The sequence below is a fragment of the Octopus sinensis genome, linkage group LG9 (assembly GCF_006345805.1).
Source record: "Octopus sinensis linkage group LG9, ASM634580v1, whole genome shotgun sequence".
Classification (NCBI taxonomy): domain Eukaryota; kingdom Metazoa; phylum Mollusca; class Cephalopoda; order Octopoda; family Octopodidae; genus Octopus; species Octopus sinensis.
The window spans coordinates 15,103,486-15,115,985 of NC_043005.1; the positions used below are offsets into that span (position 1 = coordinate 15,103,486).

At 37.6% G+C, this 12,500-nt stretch overlaps 1 protein-coding gene across 3 annotated transcripts in view; it reads left to right on the top strand.

Annotated features, from left to right (window-relative positions):
* Positions 1 to 12,500, top strand: part of LOC115215880 (beta-1,4-galactosyltransferase 3-like) — a 91,520-nt gene that overhangs the window by 71,573 nt on the left and 7,447 nt on the right. For all 3 annotated transcript variants that reach the window (XR_005000579.1, XM_036505796.1, XM_029785226.2), the window contains 3 exons: positions 3,875 to 3,997; positions 5,447 to 5,542; positions 7,255 to 7,440. Coding sequence is in view for 2 of the 3 variants with exons in the window: in XM_036505796.1 (XP_036361689.1) it covers positions 3,875 to 3,997; positions 5,447 to 5,542; positions 7,255 to 7,440 (405 nt within the window). In the remaining variant the exon portion in view is untranslated. The remainder of the gene's footprint in view (positions 1 to 3,874; positions 3,998 to 5,446; positions 5,543 to 7,254; positions 7,441 to 12,500) is intronic.

Sequence of the window (12,500 nt, forward strand, 5' to 3'; positions counted from 1 at the left end):
ATATTTTACATGTGGGTGCATATGTGAATATGTATGTGTGTTTGTATATATATATATATTATATATATATATATATATATATATATATATATATATATATATATATATATACATATATATATATATACATATATTATAATCATCATCATCATCATCATCATTTAGCGTCCGTTCTCCATGCTAGCATGGGTTGGACGGTTCAACTGGGGTCTGTGAAGCTGGAAGGCTTCATCAGGCCCAGTCAGATCTGGCAGTGTTTCTACGGCTGGATGCCCTTCCTAACGCCAACCACTCCATGAGTGTAGTGGGTGCTTTTTACGTGCCACCCGCACAGGTGCCAGACAGAGTTGGCAAACGGCCACGAACGGATGGTGCTTTTACGTGCCACCAACACGGGGGCCAGACAGAGCTGGCACACGGCCACGAAACGGATGGTGCTTTTACGTGTCACCGGCACGGGGGCCAGGCGAGGCTGGCAACGGACACGAACGGACGGTGCTTTTTAACATGTCACCGACATGGGGGCCAGACAGGGCTGGCAAACGGACACGAACGGATGGTGCTTTTACATGTCACCGACATATACAATATATATATATATATATATATATATATTATATATATATATATATATATACATATATATATATATATGTGTATGTATATGTATGGGGAGAGTTCACGAAAAAAACAAAAGACGAAGACAGGTGGTGTAGAAAACAAACAGATGTATTAGTAAAATGTGTGTAGTGGCTAACGAATTTATCATGGTGACATATATATATATGTATGTATATGTTTCCGTGTACATATGTTTACATCTGTTTTGGTGCAGACACTGCTTGGACAGGTTGCAAAGATCCAACTCATTTCTGATTTGAAGTTATAATCCCCTTAGACAGGTTGAAGAACCATAATCTCACTCATATATTCCTTTCTCAGTGTGATTTCTATGGCTGGATGATCATTCTATCATCAATCACTTTACAGAGAGTATTTAGTATATTTCAACATGGCACCAACACCTGAGAGGTTATCATGTCCCCAATAGCATTAAAGAGATCTCTTGACTCTGCAGTGACTAAATTTGTTCAAGATGGTGTGACTAAGAAGAGTAAATAGATAAGAGAGTGATGACAGTGTGTTGGTGAAAGAAGCAAGCGTTGGGAAAGCATAACTGCTCTGGAAGAGTAATGAAAGAGAGACAGTTATGTCAACTACACACTTATAAGTGTGAAAGTGAGATTCAGTAATGGAAAGTATAGAAATGGGCAATGGCAAAAAAAAGGGATTGATGTCATCAACAAATACTCTGTGAGGGAGTATTGGTAGGCAGCCAGCAAGAATAATACTGGGCCTTGTTATCACCAATAATATCTCCTTGCAATATCACCAATGATATCTCCTCACATTCCATTCATTTTGAGTACTTGGCACTTCTTTATCCAGCTGTCATTTTTGCTTGCATCACATTTCCACATCAGTACAGTCTTCATTCTTGTCCACTTGTATCCAGTTTTTGTCTCAGCTCACTTTTGTATTCTGTAGTTCAATGCACACTAGCATTATACATCCTGTGAAGCATGTTTACAATTCTTTATCGTCTTTGAAAATCCTCTTCATTTAAAGTCCACATCTCACTGCCATGCAGCATTACTAGAATCTTACAATATAACTTTCATTCAGAGAAAGAAGCTTTTGTTGATAGCAAAAGTAATAGCTCCCTAAATTTTTGAAAACCTGTTCTTACACGAGCCACTATGCTTTCAAAACGTCCAATCCTGCTACTAATTAGGTGACCTAAATAACAAAACCTATCATCTCCCTGGGAACCTTTTTTTACATTTGAGAGAATCTCTTTCCCATGTGCTTCTGGAATTTATAACCTCTGTATACCTGTTGTATATGAATCCTATCCTTTCTGTTTGTCTGTCTGTAATACCACTACATTACTTATGTGTTCATTGTTTAAACTGGGTACAATGATTAGAATTTCTCTTTAATCTTTTTCTGCATATGGAGTGTGATCATTTCTCCAGTGATGCCAATATCTTGTCTTCTTTTCTTTTCTGCTTCTTACAGTTTTAGTCTTTGCTAAGTTTACTTTGAGGCTTCTTAATTCCAGCTTTTGCTTCAAAGCCTTCTCTAAATCTACTTCAGATTCAGCTATGAGGTTGTCAGCATATATGAGTTTAACCTGAACAGCTGGCCTTCAACACCTCTTTTATGTCTTGGTTGGCTATAATTAGCAAAAAGGGACTGATAACTGAGATTTAATGAACCTCTATCTTCATACTATATTCATTACTGAATTCATTGTTGATGCTCACTAACTGCACCACAGTACATGGGTTGTATGACCCTCACAAGCCATTTGTCTGCTCATCTCCTGACTTTCTTAGTGACATCAAACCACAGTGAGAGACCTTGTCAAGCCCTTCTCTAAATTTGATTAATGCTAAGTACAGGAATTTACTCCTAACTAAGTACTTTTTCTGAAGTTGTCTCACCAGGAAAGAGCATTGATGGTATTTCTTCCAGGCACAAAATCAAACTGCATCTCATTCAGGCTAATCTTTTTCCATAATCAATTTTGCAATAACTCTTTCTGTAATTTCCATAACCTAGTTCAACAATACAATGTCTCTTTGGTTGAAGTAAAAAGGAAGGAAATAGGAGAGAAAAAACTGTGGGAGGGGAAGGATGGAAAAGAAGAAAAGAGCTGAAAGGGGAGTGGATAGAGAAGGGAAGGAAGATGAATAAGGGAAAGCAAGGGAGAAAGGGAGAACATAGTGTTGAAAAGAGATATAGAGAAAGAGAGAGAAATACTTGGTCAATGGCAATAAAAGGGGAATAGGACAAAGAAGAAAAAGGAGCAAGAAGTGCAATGAAGGGCCGGACTATCCATAAAATTGATTTTTGTGTGTGTGTGTGTGAAAACTGTTAGTAATGTACCATTGGATCATTACCTACGCAGACACACAGACACACACACACGCGTGCGCATACACACACACTATGAATTAAAGAATGAGTGATCATCACCATTCTGATGGATGAATAATTTCTTAGTAGAGTACTGTTAATATAACACTAATAATTGTCGCTATTACTCAAACCACAACCGAAAAAAATATTAACATGAAACCATTGGTAAACAGCACTCTACTATTAAAAGAAAAGATATATTTATATATATAATGTATATATGAATATATGTGTGTGAGTGTGTGTATGTGTGTGTGTGTGTATGTAATGTATAATATATATATATATATATATATATATATGATGATGATGATGATGAAGATATAGGTGCAGAAGTGGCTGTGTGGTAACTAGCTTGCTTATGAACCACATGGTTCTGGGTTCAGTCCCACTGCATGGCATCTTGGGCCAAGTGTCTTCCACTATAGCCTTGGGCCGAACAAAGCCTTGTGAATGGATTTGGTAAACGGAAACTGAAAGAAGCCTGTCATGTATATGTATATATATATATATATGTGTATATGTATTTGTGTGTCTGTGTTTGTTCCCCCAACATTGCTTGACAACCGATGCTGGTGTGTTTACGTCCCCATAACTTAGCAGTTTGGCAAAAGTGACCGATAGAATAAGTACTAGGCTTACAAAGAATAAGTCCTGGAGTCGATTTGCTCGACTAAAGGCGGTGCTCCAGCATGGCCACAGTCAAATGACTGAAACATGTAAAAGAGCATATGCATATGTGTGTGTGTGTGTGTGTGTGTGTGTGTGTGTGTGTGTGTGTGTGTGTGTGTGTGTGCGTGTGTGTGTGTGTGTGTATTCTTGATTACTGTTTTCTGGAAAAGATTTCTTTAACTATTTGTTTACTTTTGGAACTCTCTGTTTCCAGTGTGATGTTCTACAACTATGCTGGAGGTGTCATTGCTATCAACAGGGAAAATGTAAAGAAGATCAATGGTTATTCCAACTTCTACTGGGGCTGGGGAAATGAAGATGATGACCTCTCAGCACGGTGAGTCTTTTACTGTTCTTGTTGTTCTTTAATTTCAGGTCATTTCAGGTCAAGTAAAATTATGCTCAAAGCTATTCAAGATATATTGTATCTAGGATTACACTATTCACATTATTCAATGTGCCTTTTATTTTTTTTCTAAATGAAGAAACTATTTGCTAATTTGTTACAAATTGCTATTTGTTGCAAATTAGCAAACATTTGCAGTTTTTCTTGTTGGTTTACTTTTTTACCTTGTTATAACTGTTATTTAGTCTTTGGTCATCACTGATCCGGCACACAACCAAATGCACTCCTACCATGACCATTCCATTCTTTTTAAGGATATCTTGGACTGCATTATTGAGAGTTTGCTTCCTTTATTCTATATAATACAGTCAAGAGAGAATAAGATTTGACTACTAATTCTAGCAAGTCAGGAAAACATGTAGAAGCTCCCATGTCTTTTACCTTTATTTCATAATGGCTTAATCAGAGGTGAAAGGCTAGCATTCAGAATCATTCTGAAACCGATAAGATGAAGGAAGGACATTATCTTCTGACCAGAGACTTGGTTAAAAAGCTTGCAAGAAAGTAGACTCTGCTAAAGACATCTATGGGCCAGGTGGTGCTACTAAATTACATGACAGATTAAGTCTGCATGTGATACAGTCTTTCCTTACCATTCTGAATCCTGACTGGTACTGTATCAGTCACATCTAATATTTCACCAGCTGCACTCTATATTTATCCGGCCCCCGTGCCGGTGGCATGTAAAAAGCACCATCCATTCGTGGCTGTTGCCAGCCTTGCCTGGCCTCCATGCCGGTGGCACGTAAAAAGCACCATCCGATCGTGGTCGTTTGCCAGCCTCACCTGGCACCTGTGCCGGTGGTACGTAAAAAGCACCCACTACACTCAAGGAGTGGTTGGCGTTAGGAAGGGCATCCAGCCGTAGAAACATTGCCAGATCAAACTGGGACTGGTGCAGCCTTCTGGCTTCCCAGACCCCAGTTGAACTGTCCAACCCATGGAAAGCGGATGCTAAACGATGATGATGATATCACCAACAGCACTAGTGCTAAGATGTATTATCCCTTACCCTTTGCTTGGACAACATAAGCGGGATGGAGAGAGGAGACCTCCTGCATTGGTAATTGCTGGTGGTTCTGTAAAAACTTGCCTGGCCTGTATCCCTGGAGATGAAACTCTCTTCTCCCACAGTCTGCAGCAAGGTTTCCCAGGTATAGTCTTATTGTCTCACAAAATATACTAGTACCAAAGAGATGAGAAGAGAAAAATAGTTAGGGTTTATTTCAGTAGATCTAGTGATCTAGGGGCCTATGATTTTCCCACTCAGCTATCAGTTTCACACACACACATGCACACACTCTAAGGGTAAACACTGTATTTCAAAATGAATCTGATAAATGATTTTGCTTTCACCTTTTGTGCTTTTTTTTACTCTAGGACAAAGAGTGCTGGATTACTACTAACAAGGCCACCGGAATACATTGGCAGATATAAAATGGTTCGGCATGTGAAAGACAGTCGAGCAGAACATGGGTAAATGCTGAAATATTTATGCACACACACACACACACACACATGCATGCACATACACACACGTGCATACACATGCACACACATACATGCACATGCACACATATACATGCATGTGTATGCACACATGCATGCACACACACACACAGAGCAGCAGCAGCAAGGAAACAGATAAACTGGTGCTTTCAAACAAAATTATTATGTTGTGATATTTATTCTGTTGGTGTTTCACAGCCTTCTTTGTCATTTTCACCTAAAAATTTCTGTGAACTTGTGACTGGCTCATTGGAAATTTTTAACCAATGACACTATTCTTCCCAAAAAACATGATATAAAACAAATTGAAAAAAAATTTTTTTCACAAGAAAGTTTGGCATTTTATGAAGAAACCGTTATCTTTTAGAACTAACGTATGTTCTACAATACTAAGCGTAACATTTTTCCCCATTGCAGTTCAGCATTTTTTCTCATTGCCAAAACGTAGACAAACTTTTAAATTCTAAAATTCTACATGTATAGGCACAGGCATGGCTGTGTGGTAAGAAGCTTGCTTCCCAATCACATGGTTCTAGGATCAGTCCTACCTTGGGCAAGTGTCTTCTACTATAACCTCAGGCTGACCAAAGCCTTGTGAATGGATTTGGTAGATGGAAGCTGAAAGAAGCCTGTCATGTGTGTGTGTGTGTGTGTGTGTGCATGCATGCGTGTGTGCATGCATGTGTGTGTATGCATGCATCGTCTGCCAGCCTCGTCTGGCACCTGTGTCGGTGGCACATAAAAACACCATCCGAGCGTGGCCGTTCGCCAGCCTCGTCTGGCACCTGTCGGTGGCCCATAAAATCACCCACTACACTCTCGGAGCAGTTGGCGTTAGGAAGGGCATCCAGCTGTAGAAACATTGCCAGATCCGACTGGCCTGGTGCAACCTTCGGGCTCCCCAAACCCCAGTTGAACTGTCCAACCCATGCTAGCATGGAAAGCGGACGTTAAATGATGATGATGATGATGATGATGATGATGTGTGTGTGCATGTTTGTATGTGTTTCTCCTCCAACACTGCTTGGCAACTGATGTCAGTCTGTTTACATCCCTATAACTTAGCAGTTTGGCAAAAGAGGCTGATAAAATAAATACTAGGCTTAAAAAGAAAATAAGTGCTGAAGACAAGTCATTCAACTAAAGGTTCTTCGAGGTGATGCCCCAGCATGGCCACAGTCTAATAACTAAAACAAGTAAAAAAGAAAAAAAATATATGTACTCTCATATGCAAGTTTGTGTGTGTGTGTGCATGCAATCTTTAATGCATGTTATGTGTTTCTGTGGGAATTTGGAGTTTTCATGTAACATGTATGTATTCTTGCATGCATATTAATGTATGTCTGTTTGTCAGGGTGCGTTATTGTTTTGCCCTAAACTAATTCTGAACAAGCATACTTATGATCAAAATCATTACAGCCATGAATGTCGGGTATGTCCAGTTGGGGTACCTAGAACTAACCTAATTATTTAATCCTTTTTTTTTAAAGATTGTGGGTATTGACTTAAAAGAGATTTGGCTGCTGTTTAGAAATGGTCAAGCAACTTCATAGAGGCAGCCTTGCTGTTAGTGTATGTGTGTTTATATGCTTATGTGTATGTGTGCAAGCATGCATACACACAGATACCTGACTATCAATGTCATCAAGTGAAAACTAACTCTAGGTTTATTCTTGCAGAAACGAACTATTCTTAAGTTGGCGGAGTCGGTGGTCAGCTGATGGCTTGAATGACCATGAAGGAATGAATTATACAGTTGTGGCTAGGGATAATAGACCACTCTATACCAACATCACGGTTAATATTGGTACAAGCACAGTTCCCAAGAAGCAGCCAACCAACCCAGTCCAAGAGAGTCTTTGGTGGTATGTATTAAAACCTTTAGAACCTGGACAAGGGTTTTCATCTTTTAATTTACCATTCAGGGTTAATAAAGTCGTCTTTTCCTCTGCTTAAAAGTCGCAAATTATGATATCATTAGATATTAATTTGCAAAATATCTAAATGTGAATATGCTGCAGAGTCAGTTACTGTGCAAGATATCATCTGCAGGTCTAGACATCAGTTTCATAGCAAAAGTGAGAGTCTCTGTATGATAGGGTTGTGTTACTATATTATGACTCTTGAGTCATAATATAGTGATTTCTTTCATTATCATGATGGGTGGGATGGATTAGGTGATAGTTGAATAAACAAACACCAGTGCATGACTGGTATTTACTCCATTATTGATCCTGAAAGAATGAAAGGTAGTGTTGATTCCTGTGGGATTTGAATTCAAAATCTAAAGGACAAGAAAACTAAACGCCGTTCTGTATTTTGTCCAACACAATACTATTTTTGTGTCAATCATATTTTCAAATAGATACATACTTACACATGCACATGTATGTAGGACATGTAGCAAGAATGGAAGAGTCAAGGTTCCCATGCCAAGTCTTATTCAGTAAGCTCACTTCAGGAAGAAAACCACAGGGTTGCCCTCTTTGAAGATACAAGGACCAAATCAAAGCAACACTGGAAGCCACTGGAATTGAGCTTAAATTGTTTGAGACACAAGCCCAAGATCGTAACAAGTGGTGGTGTCCCATCACCATTGGAACCAAAAACTTCAAAGCCACCAGAAGAGCAAAGGAAGAAATCAAATGCCAGGTGAAAAAGACTTGACAAAATCAACTTCGTCCTCCACCAACATTGCCATGCAGTCAATGCCATTGATGCTTCTATGCAAGAATTGGCCTACAGAGTCATCAATGACATCACCATAAAGAAAGCATCCAGCAAAGAAGAAAATGAATTCTCAGATACAAGCTAAAGCCACCGCTAATATATATATATATATATATATATATATATATTTACCCCGAAATTGGACCAATACGGTAATAACAAATTTTTTAGAGATTTCTATCGGTTTGTTTTGAGACGCATAAATTATAATGGTTATCGGCAATTTTTGGTTTCGGCGTATTTGGCATTAGAATTTTTCTTTTGCCCTTATCTTGTAAATTATTTATAAATTTAACCTTTAAAGGTATTTTTTGATATGCTGGCCATTGATAAAATTTTTTTTCCCGAAAAAAATTTTATCCTACATTAGTTATATATATATATATTTATATATATATATATATAGTATTAATAAAATTGGAGATGGAATGTGTATTAGACTTTATTAAGTACAACACATGTTTCAACCCATTGTTTTGGGTCTCTTCGGTTACATCAATAAAAAAGTCACACTAGAGATTTCTTGTGTTGGTTTGCTTACTGTTATTTGTCCATCAAACACGAAGAGACCCAGAACGACGGGTTGAAACATGTGTTGTACTTAATAACATCTAATACACATTCCATCTTCTATTTTATTAATGCTGTTACTCAAACTGCCACTGAAAAGTTCCTGGAATAAATCTATGGATAACAACAGTTAACCTAAACTCATCATCTGTTTATACATTTTGTATGACCTATCATCATCATTATCATCGTTTAACGTCCGCTTTCCATGCTAGCATGGGTTGGACGGTTCAACTGGGGTCTGGGAAGCCTGAAGGCTGCACCAGGCCAGTCAGATCTGGCAGTGTTTCTACAGCTGGATGCCCTTCCTAACACCAACAACTCTGAGAGTATAGTGGGTGCTTTTATGTGCCACCGGCACGAGGGCCAGTTAGGCGGTACTGGCAACAGCCACGCTCAAATGGTGTTTTTTACATGCCACTTTCACAAGAGCCAGTCCAGCGGCACTAGCAATGACCTCGCTCAAATATCTTTTCACGTAGCACCGGCACAAGTGCCAGTAAGGCGACGCTGGTAATGATCACACTCAAACGATGCCTTATGTGCCACCAGCATGGAAGCCAGTTAGTTGCTCTGGCAACGATCATGCTCAGATGGTGCTCTTAGCTCACACCTAGCATGGATGTGTCCCGCTAGCACAGATGATATATATATGCATATATATATATATATATATATATATATATATGTATATATATATATATATATATATATATATATATATATGTATATATATATATGCATATATATATATATATATATATGCATACACACACACATACACACACTATTTTTGGCTTGGTTTCTATGACTCGATGTCCTTCTGATCACCAACCACTTTACAGAAATGTACTCGATATATTTTGTTACGGCATCAGCAAACAGTGTTGCCTTGCATATTTTAAACATAACGAATACTCACTACTTTAAGAAGAGTGTGTTCACTCATTGTAATGCAACCAAGTAGGAGTGAGATAGAGAGTGATAGTAGAAGCAAAACCTGACTGGGTGAGTGAAGGAAGCAAGAGAATGATAGCAGAAAGAGAAAGTCAGAGTGAAGAGGGTAGAGAGAGTGATGAGTAGTAGTATAGGGGGACAGAGGCAAGAGTAAGTAATGGATGGCAATGAATCTACAGAAGCAGGCCCAAAACAGTTTCTTATAGATGGACATCATGACGATGAGCAAGAGAGGTAGAGTGATGAGAATTATGGTAGGAATTCTTGAATATAGGTAGCTCATATGCCATTCATCATTATACAAGTGGCACAAGTAATAGAAAGATATCACACACTCATTCTCTCTCTCTCTGTATATGTGTGTGTGTGTCTGTGTATCATCATCATCATTATCATCATCATCATTATTTAACAACCATTGTCCATGCTGGCATGGGTTGGATAATGTGACCAGAGGTGCCAAGCTGAGCACAGTGGAGGCGTGACTGCACCAGGCTCCATATATATATATATATATATATATATATATATATATATACGCACATGTATAAGAAAAAATATTGAGCAGTAGTATAAAAATTGAAATTGCATTTCATGTGACTTCATTGGTGAAAAAGAATAACCCATTTATGATTATCTGTTTTCATCTAGGTGTATACAGTACACTCAGCTGTATAAATAATGTTTAATGTTAATGTATAAACATATGTGTGTAGGGGTGTAGATGTTACAGATTTCAGTGGTGATTCATGTAGTAAGTAGAAAAAGTAAAATGTTTAGCTTCATTCATGTTATATATTAGTATTTCTCCCCCCATTTTAGATGTATTTCTTACATATTTTGTTTGGTACTATATCCAGACATCTCCCAGATTCAATACTAGCCAAACTCAGGAATGATAAATAAGAGAATCGAAATCAGTGACTGAGAACCTTCTTTAAATGTTAATAGAGGTATTTAAAGAGGATTTAAAAGGCATAACTTTTTTTCTCTCCATTAAAGATATTGTATATAAGAAAATGATATTCTTAGTTTTAAATTTCCCTTTTCAGAAAGTACCAGAAAAATCCATAGCCTATGACCTTCTTGAAACAATGTGCTTCTATGCAAAATTTCAACTGCTTAGACGTGAAATTGTGACTTACTTCTTAGAATGTACATTCATTCACATTTGCATATTATGATAATTTTCTCCTATCAAACACAAAGTAGACTCTCATGCAATTTTTGTATTTTGTCCTTGTAATGTTCCACATCTGTTACTCTTGTGGTGATAAAAGAAATTATTATCATTACACATATTATATTGTATTTCAAGAGTGAAAAACTTGTAAGAAAAAAGTGGGGGCATAAAAAACAAAACTAGCTCAGACAAAAAGCAAACAAGAGGATGAAATGACTTCCAGCATCTTATATAAATATATATATATATATGTGTGTGTGTGTGTGTGTGTGTGTGTGTGTGGTGTGTGTGTGTGTGTGTGTAGTTGGTTGAAAAGTAACACACAAGTTGATATGTATAAGGAATATAGGACAAGGTAGAAAATACTGAAATAATAACTTAGAGTAAAGCATGAAAAACAATTAAATTGTGGAAAAATTAAATGAAATGTTTTTTTGGTATGAAAGTATAGAGAAACTTAAAGAATTTCAAGCACTTATAAACGGACTTGACATAAACATTCAATTTACGATAGAATATAGCCATCGACAACTTCCATTCCCCAACATCCACATTAAGAAATCCAACAACAAAATAGAAACAGATATATACTACAAGCTCACAGACTCCAAGCAATATTTACTGTTCAGCTCATGCTATCCCAGACACACTAGAATGAATATCCCCTTCAACCTGGCAAAAAGGATTTGTACTATAGTTTCTAATACAAACATCAGGGACACATGACTACATGAACTAAAGGATACACTCATCACCAGGAACTACCCATCATCACTAATTGATATAGGCTTACAACTCAACATCCGCAAACCCAGACATCCCAAACAAAAGAAGGATTTACAAGCAAAAGCCTTACCATACATATCCACACACAACCCCTTTAACAATGAAGCCTTCGATGCCATCCCCCAGAACATTCCTCTACTAAAAAGGGACCACAGAATGAATTTAATGCTCCAAATGCACACTATTGTAAAGAGTAAAAGACAACCCAAGTCAATGAAAAGTCTCTTAACACAAGCCCAGATACACTTGGCAACAACACTGAAGCTGTCAGTAAAAAAATGCAGAAGACCTAACTGTGGTATATGAATCAACCTAATTGAGAGTTTTCCTTCAAAGAGTTTTCCTTCAAACAAGGTCAGTGTTTTACAATGAAAAACAACTTCACGTGAGCTTCAGCAAACCTAATATATGTATTAACTTGCTCAAGATGTAGAAAGCAATACATAAGCCAAACCAAAAACAGTCTACACCAAAGGAAGACTCTACATAGATCCCAGATTAAAATTTGGGAATTCAGAAAAATAGCATTCAGTGGACACATCAACATTTGCACCTGTAATGAACAACCCAACTTCAGAATTTTTTCGTCCTGTAAATTCAGGGATGATGCAACCTATAATCAATGCATTAGCAAGGAGTCGTGTTTTATCGCAAAATATAACCCCTTTTGAATGCTTCCATCACAAATGACACTACTTC